We start from the raw sequence: 17500 nt of genomic DNA, 5'->3' as shown, positions 1-17500 counted from the left end.
GAAAACAGGAGTCATGATACAAAATAGGTGTATCTTTGTTACTTTGTTATTCTTCCTGTTGCATGTGTCTTAGTGTTTCCCTATTGATAAATGCTAGTTCTTTATATCATCATTCATATTTTCAAGATGCTTTGGAAGATTGTAACCTTATCTAAGCTGTATAAAATTGGGCACTATGAATCATCCGTCGGGGGCGATCATTATGAGTTCTCATTCGCTAGTTATGAACAGCTTACAAATACCACTCGGTTCATTCTCAGCTCTTTTTAGTATCGTAAAACCAGAAGGATTGAAAAGGTTATTATTATGGTAGACACTCTACACATTGCTAAAGTGAGAAGGGATGCAGTCGTTTCTTCTTTTACAATAATTGGGTTTTGCTAAAGAGCCCGATCCTGCACTGTAAATGTGTGTTTTCACAGCTACATTTATTTTTAAAAGAAGGATCCTACAGAGAGAATATTTAATTACACTTCTTTCAATAAACCAGAGAGAGACTTGTCTTACAGAACAGGTCTGTTCTCAGATCTGCCACTTAAAATATCATGTGACCTTGGATTAATTACTTAAAGACTGTGACTTGTTTCCTCTATCTGTAACAAAGAAGTAATTCCTACATACCTTGAACTGGCTCTGAATGTGACTAATATATAGGATTTTGTGATTCTCAAAAGCACTGAAAACTAAGGTCAAGTTTTGCATGTAATTTTCATTATAAATACCTGCCTTTCAAAATAAAAGGAACTTGGAATAAAAATAGTGTGTGTCCTTTGGTTGTATTTGCTTTTAATCGAAGTCAGATTGGTCAACATTTCTTAAAAATATGTGTGCAGCTTTTCAAGGCTTCTAAAAAATGCAAAAGCTTACTGAAAGTGCAGGCTACTTATGCTGCCTTCCATTTGTGCTGTTAGGAATATGATTTTTGTAGGTGCAATAAAAAAATATAAATCCATGTGGTCCCTGTTATACATTAGTTCATAGGAACAATAAATGAGTGTTTACCTGGCAAGCTTCTTTACAGGTAAAGCTGAATTTTTCATGCGTGACAGAAGAGTGGTGTTAAACACACAAGCTCAGCATTATTAAATTGATCTGGGGAAAAACCAGATTTGTCAGTCTGCAAAGAAGTTATATCTTCATTTCTGCAGTCATGTTCATCTATCTAATTTCCACTGTCAGCGTTTTCATTCTGCATCATAGCTCTTCTTTAATTAGTACCTTCACATATAGTAATAAAGCTGTTTACAGTTGGTTTTGCCTGAAATGCTATTTAGATGTGTTAAAAATTTGTTTGTTTACATATCTTTAGCTTTAGTTAGTGAGACTTGTAAGCTATCCAAAGAAGTGGGGGACAGCCTGCATCAGAAACATGAGAAGGTCTTCAAAACATGAAGCCTCCATCAGGGTCCATCATGGAGCCGACGAATTTACATGTTCTTCGGAGGCTGTCCGACCCATCGTGTTTTGTAGGGTTGCTGTACCCAGTCATCTTCATGACAGAGTTTGGAGTTCAGTTTCTTTGAGGACATCATGTAACAAAGGGGTTGCAGTCATATATCATGTTTCACTTTGTCACTTTTCATGAGAGGTCTGACTGAGAATTTGTTGGGAGTTTGGGGCCCACTCAAACGAACCACATCGTTCACTTGATCATATCTTTTCACTGGGTCCCTCTACTGTCCTCTGCCTGAACTGACTTCAGATATATTGAAAGATTTCTATAAAAATAGAGTCAGTTTGCCTCTTTGCTACATTTTTGTAAAGTCAGATCAGAAATCATGAAAATCGCAGACACTTAAACCAAAGAAATATACCGAATGCACATAATTGGCCGTAAAATAGCAGGTTTCTGATAGTCTTCAGAGCTGGATAGCACAGTAACACTATGCCAGTAAGAAATAAAGTGCAGTCTGGTGTATCACTGAAGGCTGTAAAATGTACCGATTTATATTACCTAATTACAATTGGAGAAATCTCTTTGCTTAATATGTTTTGCTAATTTAAAATTCAAGCAGTTTTTGAAATCCCTTGTCCTTTATCTGTGGGAAAGAAGATATATGTCAGATACCATACACACATATGGACCCTCGCATAAAATTCTGTTAAAAGCAGTATTATCTACATAAATACGTATTTTTACTAGTGATTCTTACTGTCAGTTTTTTCATGCTTTTCATCCTGAAAAACAAGTGAATTAGGTGCTCTGCTTCAGCTTATACAGTTGAAAATGACTGTTGAAAAACACAGGAAAACCAAATTTGAAAAGAAAAGTTTTTAAGGTGTATCCACAAAGCAAGTGTGTCTCCAAATATAAGAGCAAGTACACAGTCAGGGAGATTCAGAGCAGATACTACAAAAGCTAGCAGAAATATGCCTGGTGAAGGGAAATCTGTATTTCAGACTGAGGAACAGAGGACTCTTGCGGCAGCTCAAGTCTTACTGCACATCTTGCTGGCTAGTGTCTTTAGCACAGAGCATGAATAAATCAGTGCCACTTACAGAGTTAAGTTGATCTTCAGTCTGTTTAGATCAGAATTTTTACTTGTGTGTTTGAAAATACACAAGCCAGGGAAGACAGAGGGGATGTAAAAGTAAAAGGAGAAGTGGAGTAGCAAGTGCGCAACATCTTCACCATTTGCTGTATTTGATGGTAGTAAGCATGTAAGTGTTAGGAAAATTCTTAAAGGGTTTAAAGGTTAAAGGTAATGGTTTAATTGGGAAGGTGTCTGTCTTCCTCTCTGCCTTGTCATTTCTGTGTGACGTGTGGAAGTTGAATAGCATTGCTGAGGCAAAATTGTTACAAGAAGGCAAGTTCAGATCTCAGGTAAACAGAGGAAATTCTTACTGACTTCAGAGGGAATTGAACACTGACTCCAGTCAGTGAATTTTACTCTTTGCTTATGCATCCCAAAGTTGTAAAAACTTGTTTGTCCTGCCCTTAGCACCACATAGACTTAGAATAAAACATTATTGCATAGTGATGTGGTGTTTCCAATACTACAAAACTTCTGGGTGTCACAAAGTGTAACAACCAACTTTAACCATCTGAAAGTTAGGTGTCCACTCAGAGTGAGTCTACTGTCAATGGAGAGAGACAGGCACATTCAGAGAATTATTCATCTCATGCTAAAATAGATTCCTAAACCAGATCAGTGAAACTTTCCTTGGGATTCCTTTATTCTACTGACTGTAGAAGGAATCCAGTGATAGCTGAGATTAAATTCCTCCCCACAAGGATCTGATTCTGAGTGGAAGTCTGGTTTGTCTTTTCCACTTGTGTTTTAGAGTAAGACTTTCAGAATTTTTATTCTTAAAATTCATTTGTTGTTTGCAAAAGATTATCAGACTTTTTAGTAATGGCTGGTACTTTTACTTTCAGACTTTTAATTAGTCAATTTTTTATGATCGTAATTTATGCTGTGATGAATTGTGTGAAAATTGGTGTTCTGTGTAATATTAGATGAAGTAATTTCTTCTAAAAGTAAACTTCAGCAGACTTGTATTTCTTTTTTCCTCTAACTGATACATTTATACAAAGTCTTTTGGGATAGACTCAAGTAATAGAAATACTAGAAAAATTTTTCCTCTTAAGATTTGTTCGTGATTTATCTTATTAATAATAATAATAATATTTTTGCTGATTTACAGAAGACTGGAATGTCCTACAAACATCTCACAAAGCAGTATTTATATGCCAGCTTGCTATTATATACAGAAAAAACATCTGAATTTTGCTAGACAAGCAAGTGGCTGCTTTTCATGGGTGGAAAACTTGGCCTGCTGACAGCTGTTTGACTTTGTCCTGGTTAGCTCGAGCAATGGTTTCACACAGCGTGTCTGCTGCAGCGGCTAGGCACATACCTCAGGCTCTTCCACAGGACTTGTCTCTCTTACATACACAACCACACGTACATGCTGTGTCTTTCCCACTCACACATATATTCCTGAGAGCATGTGTGTGTAGGTGGGTGTTTATGCATATGTACACACTTCATCTCAGTGTATGACAAACGGAAGAATAAAGCCGTGTCCAAAACAGCACCTACACAAAACTGCATTCTTAGGGTTTAGTGGGCAAACTAATGAACTTAGGACAAGGTTTCCCAACTTTCAGTTTTCAGTTAGGAGTGACTGAGAACACATTTCTCTCTGCAGAGTCTGGGTGACTGAGGTGGTGGCCCTTACTCTGTACTCCAATATGTCCGTGGCATTTTTATTCCTGTATAAATCAGACTTCTTTAAAAGACTAGCCAAGCAAGAAAGGTTTTCACTGAAGTGATATATTACACAAATATTTTTCTAGGCTGAGTGTCTTTATTGTGTAAAACATTTACTGCTTTAAGATACTTATTTTGCTGTCTGTTTTAATCATATCTTTCGAAACAGTCTCAATAGATTTTTCCATTCGTACCATTATGACACCTGATAAGATGATTGATTATGAAGTGTTGAGAGCTCTGCCATGTGATCATTTATTTTTAAATACACATTTGTACTAGCCAATGCTTAAATTTCTTGCAGGAATACATAAGAGATGCGAAACATAAAGCTTGAGTCTGATCGAATCTGATGCCTCTGGAAATAGAGTGCCACAGTACTGTGGTCTTAAAATAACAGGTTCTGACTGAAACTGGAACTTTGCAGTGATAAATATTATGTAAAAAATTATGGTCCATCTTCGGTACAAAATAAAAAAGACGTACAGCTGTGGTGCAGGCGAACTAAAATGAGTTTGATGATGATATCTTTCTTTCCTTGTGCAGGTGCCTGTGTCAGTGGCCATGATGACTCCCCAGGTGATCACCCCTCAGCAGATGCAGCAGATTCTCCAGCAGCAAGTGTTGTCTCCGCAGCAGCTTCAAGCACTTCTCCAGCAGCAGCAAGCAGTTATGTTGCAGCAGGTAATGTGGGTTACCTGCTTTGGACCGTTAGCACAGGGCATTCACACCAGTGTTAGCCAGATTTTATGGGTCTTATTTTGTAATATTTCATTGCTCATTACACCAAACAGAATGAAATAAATGTGAAATTTCTCAGTCTCTAAATTTCTTGTTTTAATTGCAGAAGTGTGAAATTGTTTGAAACATTAAATATTATGTTAAAAACAGCAGCAGCAGCAGTGGCAGATTCATTACAAATACTGAAAAAATTGATACTTAAATTTTCAAGTGCTTAGGCACATTTTAATTGTAGGCTTGCCAAAGGAAGTGCAAATAGAGTTGTAGATAATTGTTACTTTAAAATTCATAACACTGTAGTGCTCCCGTTAGTCACATAAATGGTATGCGGTTATGAAATTTGAACTTAACAGCTTGTTTCATCATGGGAAAAAGTTTTTTTATTTTGTTTTTTTTTACACACAAAAAATTCGTCCCAGATAAGGCTAAAAAGAAGAAGGAGGTTGCTGTTTCCGTAGCACAAAATCTGGCAGCTAAGTGAAGAATCCATGAACTTGTTATTCATACAGTAAAGACAGTGTCAGTGATCAGTACCTCAGTGTAACGCAGAGTGGATTTTTGGTTGGGTGCTTAATTGTCATACAGAAAATGATGTGTCTGTTTGTCATAGTCATAGCTCAATCACTGTATGTTTAAACACTTTAATATCTAGTACTGTGATCATTACAGGCAATTCACCTTCAGTTGTGAACCCAGCATCCCGCTAAACAGATTGACAGATTAATTACTTTTTTCCCCTAAGAAACACAGTTTAGTTTGGCCTTAGTGACTTGTAGGTTTCTTGCAAGTGAATAAGTACAGCTTCTGATTTGTTATATAGGACATGTGAGGAACTTAGGTATAGTTATTTGAGGAGTTAATTTGGCTCTTGCATTCCCTTTAGAATACAGATTTTCTATACCCTTCTGTTTAGGATATTTTGGAATCTGCATTGGAAAATTTCAGAACCGCCTTGGAAAAAAATGTATGTAGATCTGCCTCTTCAAATCACATTTTTTGTTATGAGGTGATTCTTAATGGCTACGCTACCATATGCCAATCTAGAAGAGTTTAGGAGATTTATAATACTTGAAACTTTTGCCTTTATTTATTAAAGTCAAAATGGTTTATTCAGCAACAACTACAAGAGTTTTACAAGAAACAGCAAGAGCAGTTACATCTTCAGCTTTTGCAGCAGCAGCAACAGCAGCAGCAACAGCAACAACAGCAGCAGCAACAGCAGCAGCAACAGCAACAACAGCAGCAGCAACAGCAGCAGCAGCAGCAGCAGCAACAGCAGCAGCAACAGCATCCAGGAAAGCAAGCAAAAGAGGTAGGAGCTAAGACCCTTGCCGATGCATACTAGTCTGAGCTGTCAGAAGCTTGGAAAAGGCAAGACTAGTTTAGATTTTTTCCTGTAGCAAGGATGCAGCAAAGGTCTGTTCTTATGGTTTTACTGGGCTTTATAGCAGTGCCAGTATAATTCTCCTGCTCCCCTTTCTGAGACACAGGATTTCAGCAGTCTACTGCTGCTGTCGTCTAATGTTCGCTAATGAATCTGAGTGTGCAAAGAACAAGCTGTGTGGTGGACACCGTACTGATTATCTCGTATTCACTGGCAATCTGTGTTGGGGAAGGAGCCTTACTTTTCTCAGTGGCACAGCTCAGAGAGCATGCAAAATTAGTCCATGGCTGAAAAAGAGCGGTTGAGCGCAGATTTCAAAGTCACAGGCCCCTGATTAATGAACTGCTACTGTAGGTTTGGAGTGGCGAGTAGAAAGTTACAGTTTGATGTGCTCATAAATCAACCTGACAAGTGGGTTTCTCAGGCCTAGCTTGCACTTGTCAGCAAACTGCATCAAATATAAACATAATACAAACAAAACATGTTGAAGTAGTTAAATTGATCAGCAGGTATCCTAGACGTTGTCTTCAAGCTGCCCATTATGCAAACGTTGAAGAAGCAGTTGTGACCTCCTGAGGCTTTGTTTCTGTTTGGATTTGTGAATAGAATTTCAGACAGCCATCAACTACGGAATAGAAATTGCTCCTGTATTTCTCTGGAGGCTCTGGGCAATCCACATGACTTGCTCCATTATGCAGTCTGTTTTCCAGTGAGCGCATCAGAAGTTTCTGTTTTCCCCAAACTAGAAAGAAAAGGTCTTCCAAAGCAGCTTGTCTTTCTCTGAAGTGTGACTGCCTTCTCATACCCTCCTGAGTCTTTGCAGACTCCAGTTTGTCTTGAAGTGCCTCACAAAATTGGAACTTATACTTTTGCTCCATAATAGGGCACTTCGTTGCCTTGAATGCAATGCTCCTTTTAATATATTCCAACAAGAAAAGAGAGAGAGCTAACAGGCCAGTGAAATGAAGGCTACATCCCAGTTTGCTAATAGATCACCAGAGACCATGTTCATGGGCCACTGCGGACCAAACTTAGTCAATTGGAAAAACAAGAGTGCCTTCGAATCTCAGGCTGCTGTAAAGAGTTACACTTTTAGCATAGATAAATTTGTTATCATCTGCCATGAGCAGGGCTTTTTTTGTTGTTTTTTTTTTTACAGCTGTTATATACTTTCTCTTGACCCTTTTCTTCAGTGAGTCACTAAGTGTATCTTGCCATTTTCCCTAACACCTAATAGCTTGAATGAATATAATAGAAAATTTCAAACTCTTGCGCTGCCTGAGTATTCTACAAATAGCATTATTATTTGATAACAGAGATTAACGGGAAAGAAGTTGATTTTATGGTTTTGGCTTTTTAACCTTCACCGCACACTTTACTCTTTGCTGCATTTGCTTTCCCCCCCTCCCCCTTCTCTTTGTAGCAGCAGCAGCAGCAGCAGTTGGCAGCCCAGCAGCTTGTCTTCCAGCAGCAGCTCCTCCAGATGCAACAACTTCAGCAGCAGCAACATCTGCTGAACCTTCAGCGTCAGGGACTCATTTCCATCCCACCTGGCCAGTCTGCTCTTCCTGTCCAGTCTCTGCCACAAGGTATTCGAGTAATATATGATTGGAGTAATTTCTAATTCACAACTTTTTTAACTGTTCCATTTGCATCTGCATTTCAGCAAATTCCTGTTATGACACTTAAACATACTCTTTTATTAGAACTTTATTACTCGTATTACCAAATTTTCTTGAGGCTGATAAATTTTACAGCATACTTTTATGGAAGAAAACAGCTTTTAAGTGTTTTTTCTTAGATATAAGATGCATATTTATTAGCCTTATGTGCTGAAAACAATTTCTGATAGCAACACTATTAAAGCACCATTGCTTTTCTCTGAGGAATTCCTGAAATCTCATTTGGTGGAAATGTTATCATTTCATTTAATATAAGCAAACAGATAAAATATATCAGATAGAGATATTAAAGCCGTTCCAAAACTCACTTTTTTTTTTCTTTCTTCTAAGAAAATAAAGTGTTGGACATTGAAAAGTACTTTGAATCTTCAATTTATGATGTGAATTTAGGGACAAACCTTAAGATTCATTTTCTTTGCTATTCCTTTGTACTAAATATGTTAAATGTGACAACGAGTTTTGAAGGTGATGATTCCAGTAGTAATGAATTATGACTTACAACAGTGAAGACTTTAAAAAAAAATATTCCTTTGTCACTTTGATCAAGATTTCTCAGTGCTAAAAATGAACTCATACTCTACCGCTTGACACAAATACATTCATGGTTGAAAGAAAATAGGGCATGAACTTTTGAAAAGTAAATGAACTTGGAGATAAATGCTGCTTACGTTTTAAGATAAGGCCAAAGACTTCCCATCTTAAGGACTCTGTCTATAACCTGTGAGGTATGTGTTTCTGTTTGTGTTACCATAAAGAGGTGAGTTAAATGTCTGTCATAAAAATTACACAATACTCTGATCTCTGACACTCCAGTCCTGCGATGAGCATTGTTTAGACTTTGTTCATGACAGGCAACATTACTTTTAATTGGTCTTTACGCATGTATCTGGTTCCTTCACCATTCCTTCACCAGATAACTATTATGAATCAAAGTATATGCACAACAGTGTAGACCAAAAAAAAAGACAGAAAAAAGACGTGAAAAAGACCTACCCACGAAAAACCTCAGTCCCTGGAAAGCAGAGATCCTGAATAAATGTGTAAATTCCATACATTGTGTTGTGTGGAAAAGCTATGACACAAGCATATCTAAAGTCATAACAATTAAAATAACAAAACAGAGTCCTAAGCAAGCTATTACACAAAATATTATTATTTGAGAATAGCAGTGAGGAGGCAAGCTGATTAATGAATTTGGACACATGAGACTGGTAATGCTGGTTTCCTTTTGTACAAAGCCACATTGGACCAGAATGGAAAAAAAAGCAATTGAAACACAACCTCCCTCCGAACAGCTTTACCTTCTGCAGCCTCCTCTTGTGCCATCTGTTGCAAGAGGAATTCCTCAGGTTTTCTCTCACATTAAGCAATCCCTATAGAATTCCCTCAGCACTCCTACCCAATTGCATTGATATTCATTAGTTTAATGTAACACTCATTCATCCACTTCTAGTAGAAAAACATAGAAATAATAATACCTTTTTTAATACATTTTTAGGAGAACTAGTAAACAGTTCTTCTAAAGAACTTTATTTTACGCGAAGAATTAAGTGTAACTGAAGTCACGACAAAAAAGATTGATACTAAAGAAATGAAAAAATACAAATTTTTACAGGTAAAATATATCTGGATTGTTCTTTTTAAATTAATCTCTTCTTTGCTTCTGCCTTGATATTTTTTAATTATAATGAAGTCCAGTTAAATACTTAATTCTTCCATTTTTCTCTTGTAGCTCTAGTATCTACTGTGTTTGTGGGGTTCCTTTAGATACAAAAGTTAATTTATAGGACCTCGATTTTTCATAGCCCTGATGTGGATGTGCAAACTTAAAAAACATAAGACAGCTTCTCCTGGAAAACCTCTCTCCATCTCCAGAAAGACCACTCACTCTGTGCCAGGCGAGGTGAAGTTAGAGTGATGAGGGTAAGAAGGAAAGTCCTTCGAGCAAGACGCTAAAACAAAGAGAGAACCAAACGCAGAGTTGTGACTGGTTTCATAGTTCTTTCTGTGGGCTTCTCTTGCAGCACTTTGTGTCTTTCATAAGAAGGTACAGCACCCAGTCAGGTTCCTGATAGTGTAATGAAGATTAATGGGCTTCAGATTTGTTGAGACTTTCTCATCTTAAATTTACACATCCAAATACAGCTAAATATATACAATATTTACAAATCCAAGTAGTGCTTACTAGATTTAACATAGATGTCCCTGCATTGGAATTTGCATAAAAGTAAGAGGATCAGACTACCTTTGTTTTTCTTACAAAATTTAGCAAATTTTATGACAGACATTTTCTGTGGCAGTATTAAATTAAACATTCATATGCATCTATTTAGATTGCTGAGTTACATGGGTGGTTAGAACAATGAGAGAAACACAGGGGGATTCATGTTTATGAGTTATTGGTCATAAGGAGTCCTGTAAACCACAAATTATTAGTGACAGAGAGAGCATGGGGTTTGCATTTGTTAGTATGAAAGGATGGAACTTCCAAACAGCTGTGAGGTTTGCGTATATAAGCAGTATTTGCTCCAAGTATAGTTTCTTCTTCTAAAGGACAAGAATGTTTACAATGTTTTCTCGATGGTCAGATACAGCAAATAAGATACAAGAGGTGTTTTAGCATTTATTTTGTGACAAGATCTTCAATATGCCGTATCCAAAGCCACTGTGAGTTACTTCCATGTAATCCTGCATGATGCTAGCTAAATGCAAAGGACTGTAAATGACAACAATAAAAAAAAAAAAACAAACTCCACACCAAACCAAAGCCCTAAGTTTTGATCAGGCCATGTAGGAAAATGAAAAAACAGATGCATGGATGGGTTTTATAAGTGGTAGTTTTATTAGGTATTTATTCTAACATAAAAATAGAGTAGATAGTGTTGAAAAGAGTTAGAAAACTAACCTCAAAATCCCAAAATTCTTGGTGTTAGTAAATTGCAGAGCAAATCAGTATTTGCCCTTTTCGTTATAGTCCGTAATTTTTATCCCACTCTGGATCCACTTCCTGATCCTTTCTCCTTTCATGTAGTGTGCAGAGGGTATTTTGAGGGTTATCACAACCTGTGAAACTTTAAAACTCTACCCTACTTTTACATCCAGACTAAAATATCTGTCAGCCATTTTACAGGTCTCTTGTAAAATGGGAGTTGGACTTTCTAAGACACAGAAACTACAAAATTGCCATAACTTACCATTAATTACAAGTCCGCTTATTAACTTTATACTTTTTAAGTGCCTGCCCTTAATCCTTTTATCCTAAAAGGCAGCCTTTCAGAGTGTGCTGAAGAAGTGATAAAATTAACCAGCCTGAGCCCAGAGAGAAATTTCTTTCTGAATTTGAAAAAATCCAAGTGAGCTGGGCAGCCAGGAGACACAGCTCCATCCGTAGCTTCACTCAGAGGAAGGGGCTGCCCAGCAGTTGCCTGGAGTGGCACGAGACCCCTGCCCATGGGAAAGGCCATTGCTCCAGCCGCTCCCAGCCCTCATTCCTTCCCCCAGCTTCTGGGGTGACTCTTACTCAGCTCCCCCATGGCCCAAAATTCGATGATCTCCGATGAAATTTTTCTCACTGCAAGACACAATGATATATTTGCCCTCTGATTACTCAAACAGATGGGTTTATTCTTGTTTTTTATTTTTTTCAATACAAAATTAGTTTATTTTGTTCAACAGCAGGAGGAAAGGAAGACTTTGAAGTAAATAATGTACTGTGCATGTCATGCCACCTAAATGAATACATTACTTCTCATTTTGATTTGTGATTACATTTGCGGGTAGCTATTATTTACCATGCTAAAATGGGTTATTTGCAGTGTTGCTGGAACATACCTCATGAACACGGCAGTAATTACTTACCTTCATTAAACAATTACAACTAGTATACCATCACTCCTGTTACCCATCCCTCTAATGCAGTAAATTAGAGCCTGGCTTCTTAGCTTGCTTCCTTAAAACCTAGCTTTTCACTGTACAAATATGATATAAACTCCAGTTTTAAGACTTACATTCCAATCAACTCTTTTTCACTTTTTCATTAACTGAGTTTGCCAATGGCTGTTGGTATCTAAGGTAGAGAAGCAGGACACAAAATAGTAGTCTAAAAATGACCTCCTTTCATAACTTAAAAAAAAAATTAATACCTTCCAACCAATTTGTTTCCACACTACCTCCAGAAATTATTATTTCTGTAAATCACTACTAGTCTATTTTTAATAGCTTTGTATACTTCGTGGTGAGACAGCTATTGAGAAGTATTAAGGAACTTACTGTGCTTTTTCATAATTTTTTCTTGAATCTGTTTTAGTAGTCTGAGTTCCTATGTCTTCAAAGTAAAACATTATCTGATAAACAGATTTGCCAAACAGTGAAAAACAATCTTTACATCTTTCTAGTATATCTTGTTTGCCAAACAAAACTACCCTCAGTGAACAGTTTGAATGGATAGATACATTTCAATGTGTTTCTGGAGGACAATGAATTTGAGCTCTTTCATAAAATAAAAAGAGTAAAATTTTAATTCGAGCAACATCAGCATTTTGAATGTTTTACATTCCAGCAGGTCGAGATACCAGGAGCGTGTCTTACCTAATTTCACTTGTTGAGATGAGATACAGAAGACAGAATTAGATTTTCGGATACTTCTGGCCCAAACCATATCAGGCAGAAAAACCTGGCCATGAAACCAGATCTTTCACAAGAAGCTCCCTGGGCTTCTCATTCTTTTTCTACATTTGATTTAGTGTTCTTCGAAAGACAGATGTCAAACTTATAAAGACTGGCAGTGACAGAAGTTGTATATATTTCTGATGAACTCTTCATCTTTCAAAATCTGAATTTCCTACCTTAACTGCATGTTTGGTGGCAAGATAAGAGAATGCTCACAGCTCTTCTCTTGTCTGTGTTTTGGGAGTCTTTACTTCAGGCGGAAGCATATTGTAATGGAAGTTTCCATGACTTCATGCAAAGTGCTCAACTCGAGCCAGACAACCCTAACACAGATGTATGAATACATTCTATGAGACATTGCTATTTGTGGCTCAGGATGAATCTTGGAAACTACAAGTTTTCAGGCTATGAGTAGAGCAGAGAGCAAATTTAAGCTCTATCTGCAAAGATCTAGTGGCTAGACTCCAGAATAGTACTGTGCATATAGCAGAGGAGTTTGAGAAGCTCTTCAAATTTTGTATGGCTGCCCATCACCCCAGGAGACTGGTGAGACAGAGTCTTCTTTCTCCTAGCCAAACCCTCTGATTTGTTTTCCACAGTAGGGCTGGACAAAAAAAATAGTGGAGGAATTTGATTGTCTACACTACATGTAATTTCATCTGTGTAGAGGGAATTGTCAATGGGCCAGTTTTGTTGGCATTGTATTTGTCTGGTGCCACTGAATGGTACTGAAGAGCTTAAGCGGTCATCAGTATCCAGCTCTGCGCTGCAGTGGTTTTGTTCTTCCAAATAGTTGCTTTGGTTTTGCCTTTTAAGACACATTTTTAAACAGAACAATTTTTGTAAATATGTGGGTGTCAGTAATTAAAGTCAGATGCATTCTGCTCAAATGTTAAACCTGTTGTGATCTCACTGATTTCATTTTTGTCTTTGGATTTTTCTCCCTTCAGTCTTTTTCACCCACTCCCTGCTCTTGTTAAGTGTTTAAAGAGAATATCAATGTTTGTATCCTTGTTGTAATATCTTTTTCTATTTTCCATTTTCTGTTACGTGTTTAATTAACAGGAATTATAAAACCTGAGTTAACAGTGGATGCATTGAGTTATGTTTCCATGTCAAGAAATTGATTAAGCAGACAACAAAAATCTTGTCCAGAGGTATATTTAGGGTTGTTTTTTTTCTTTCCAAGAAGTAGTTGCAAGTTCTTTGTAGCTTTCACGCTTTGATCCTTGAGCAATGTTTTCAGAAAGAGTATAATATTGTTAAAATTGGTGATTTCTAGTTGACTGTTTATAACACAAGAGAAGACAGTTAGATTACCTGGATTCTGACAGAAGAAAAATGAATTTATGTTTTACTACACGTTGATTGTGCTGGAAAAACAGAATCAGCTTTATTGTTGGCATTAATCCATTAATAACACTGAGCTCATTATATGAAACTCTTTATTTTGTTATATTAGTGGGGCTCTCTTTCATTTTATAGCTGGCTTAAGTCCTGCTGAGATTCAGCAGTTATGGAAAGAAGTGACTGGAGTTCACAGTATGGAAGACAATGGCATTAAACATGGAGGGCTAGACCTCACTACTAACAATTCCTCCTCTACTACCTCCTCCACCACTTCCAAAGCATCACCACCAATAACTCATCATTCCATAGTGAATGGACAGTCTTCAGTTCTAAATGCAAGGCGAGACAGGTAATTCTGACAAGATTTCAACTGTGCTTATCATTTGACGTAAAGCTGTTCTTTAACATCATAAATCACATGATTTCCAATCACAAAATAAGGTTCCAAAAAAAGACACGGAATACAGCTGGGGTTTTTTATGAAGCCAAGTAGCTAATGGAAGCAACGCTTGTGAACAAAAATATTTATTAATGGAAGCAACTTTATTTTTATACACATTTAAGCAGAAAATCCAAATATTTTGTAGTAACATTCACAACATTCATAAATTCTGACTGTCCGTCTTCAATATTTCTTCTCAGAATTGATTACTTCTGAGTATATTTTTTATTTATAGGTAAATGTTACACCAAGGTCATATGGCAGAATTAGCATATGGTATTATACAGTCATCTTATTTTTTCATCCTTTATTAACAGTCATCTTTGGCTCTATTTCTTCTCTAATTGGAACATCATCTAGCCTTGGCAGTTGAACTATTCAATAGAACGATTAAATTTTTCTGACTGCTCTGAGCTAAATTGACCTGTTTTGACCTGTTTGTCACTGATCGTAACCTGACAGGCACTAGCAGCCTCCAACGATTATGGCTTTTGAGATGAATCTGATGCCTTACTGTTTTGCTACAGCTCGTCACATGAGGAGACTGGGGCCTCCCATACTCTCTATGGTCATGGAGTTTGCAAATGGCCTGGCTGTGAAAGCGTTTGTGAAGATTTTGGACAATTTTTAAAGTAGGTGGATTTTTATTCATTGGTACGGGGTTGGTTATGGTAAGAGAAAGATGGCAAACAAAATTTTACTGTAAATTATGTCAGAGATATTTTTATGTATTCCAAGCAACTGGATAATCGAGGCTATCTGCAGGGGTCAAATTGTTATCCTTTCTTTCATGTCGAACACTTTTACAGGCCTTTCCATAGCACAGTATTTAATCTTCTTATTACCTTTTACTGAAATGGAGCCTCAGAAAATTTGAAGAAATGCTTTAGATTGTATATTGGTTAGTAGGGGTATGAAAAAGCACGTCTTAAATTCTGGCAGTTTGTCTGTAGTGGGAATTAATGTCTATAGTATAAATAAAAAAGCACAAAGGACTAAGTGTGACCATTTAACACTCACTTGCTAATTTATTTTTGCTCTTACTCTTGTATGTGCACAAGATGCACAGAAAAAAAGCACTGTGAACAGGTGGGTTTGCACCTTTCAGGACTGAACAGTGATGTCAAAAGTTTTCACTTTTAGTATTCGGTTTTGCCAGCTGTTGTCTAAATCAGGGCATTTAGAAAATAAGTGACACAGCGTTTGCTTTTCATCTGCAGCTTCAAACTACAAAGGGTTTCTGCATTTTTTTTTTTTTTTTTTTTTTTTTTTTTAAATAGTTACTGGTATTTCTGTGTTCATTTGAATTTTCGACAACAGCGCTGATTTTCTACCTATGTACATTATGGACTGGTCTTTGTCAGAAGAGCCGTACTCATTTTGGCGTGCAATAGATCTTAATGGAAAGCTACAGATAGGCTTATCTAGATGAGTAACTTCAGGGGCTGAGACTCTTATGTTGTCATGGTGCAGCTAACAGGGTGAATGAACTGTTTCATGCTTCATCAACAATTAAGTTAATTAGCTCATTTGAAATTGCACTGCTTTGTTGCCAGGATGTTGGCAGAAACATCAAAAAGATGTGTTTACAAATGGTAGACTACAGGGTATATAGCAGAAGCACCTTAACAACAGACCATAAGTACTCGGTATCACAATAACTTTTATAATAGAATTATAGCAATACTTTTCATAAACTATTTGCAATGCTTTCTCCATCTTTCCTGCTGTCTTTCAGTTTTATATGAAGTAACTTATAATGACTTGAAAATAGGTAGGTATCACTTGTGATGATAATTTTTTTTTTACAAGTACATTACAGGGAATGTCAAAATAATAGCTTATTATTGGAGAACACTGTATAGGATTTAAAAGAACACAATTTACATAAATTTGTATTAAAAGGAAAATGAAATCTCCCAAATTCAACGTACTGTTCTACGTATTATTAATACTAAGAATTCAAGTTCATTTAACTCAAGCATTCTCCTTTTCAAGAAAAACCATTTTCTAAATACGTCCGTACTCCTAGGCTACAGTGGTGATAATTCTGTGGGCAGACTTTACACACCCATTATGCTGCGTCTCTTGTTGTAATCCACGATCACTAAAACCATTTTGATTAAGGCGGTGTAGTGCTAGGTTTACAGATGCTCTTGCTTTCCTGAACTGAATAACCCTGGAAAATGTGAAAGCGACATATATAACATCTTGATAATTCAGGATTTACAGCAGTGTCATGGCTTTTGTCCTGTGCACCAGAAAAAATGTTTGAGAATATTTTAGTATGTCTTCTTTTCATTCAATTCTGTCTTCTATACCCTTAAAACAAATAAGAAGTCATGGTGTTGAATAGGCAAGGTTGTTTATGAAACAGAAATATTCCTTCAATTTACACTAGCGGTAAGATGGAAATCAATACATAACCTAGGATTAGATTTCTTTAGTACCTTTTCATGTTCACACTAATGCAAAATCCCCATTACAATTAAAAAACATTTTCTTTCAATTAAATATCAACTTTTAGTCCAAAGATTGACCATTTTTCCAACCCATTAACTTTATAGGGGATGACAGGACTAATGGCTGTAGTTTTCAAGGCTTTGCTCTTAGTCTTATCTTTGTTATGATGTTGTAGGTTCTCTGACTTGAAACAATATGATACCTGTGTTAAGAGAGTTAATGCAAGTATATTGTACCAAAATGAAATATTGATGAGGTACACTACCCCAGTCTAGTATTGTGTATTTCTATAATATCCTTACGACAACTTTGAAGAGTGCCTGGTTTATGAAGTGAACTCCAACTTCTTGTGCTCAGAAAACAGTTTACCTAGCAGCTTGATTTAAAAAAAAAAAATACTGTGCAGAGCATCTGAGAAGGAGGATTAAGACAGAAAACACTGGCTTTGCTTCACTTTCCTAATAATGGAAAGGATTTAGGGTGAAGTGATTAATAACTTGTTAATAAATGACTTAAAGCCCAAAAGCTATTTTCACCTTCATTTTTGTTTATC

The 17500-nt window shown here is 36.7% G+C and overlaps 1 protein-coding gene across 1 annotated transcript in view; it reads left to right on the top strand.

Moving 5' to 3' along the window:
• The window catches only part of FOXP2 (forkhead box P2), a 461901-nt gene that overhangs the window by 391156 nt on the left and 53245 nt on the right, over positions 1–17500 (top strand). Inside the window, exons 6-11 of the mRNA XM_068401530.1 lie at positions 4764–4901; positions 5872–5922; positions 6073–6270; positions 7766–7931; positions 14178–14391; positions 15012–15116. Coding sequence (XP_068257631.1) covers positions 4764–4901; positions 5872–5922; positions 6073–6270; positions 7766–7931; positions 14178–14391; positions 15012–15116 — 872 coding nt within the window. The remainder of the gene's footprint in view (positions 1–4763; positions 4902–5871; positions 5923–6072; positions 6271–7765; positions 7932–14177; positions 14392–15011; positions 15117–17500) is intronic.

This window comes from Nyctibius grandis, chromosome 5 (genome assembly GCF_013368605.1).
Source record: "Nyctibius grandis isolate bNycGra1 chromosome 5, bNycGra1.pri, whole genome shotgun sequence".
NCBI lineage: Eukaryota > Metazoa > Chordata > Aves > Nyctibiiformes > Nyctibiidae > Nyctibius > Nyctibius grandis.
The sequence above is the reverse complement of the archived record's forward strand: the minus strand, read 5'-3'. Positions and strand labels throughout refer to the sequence as shown.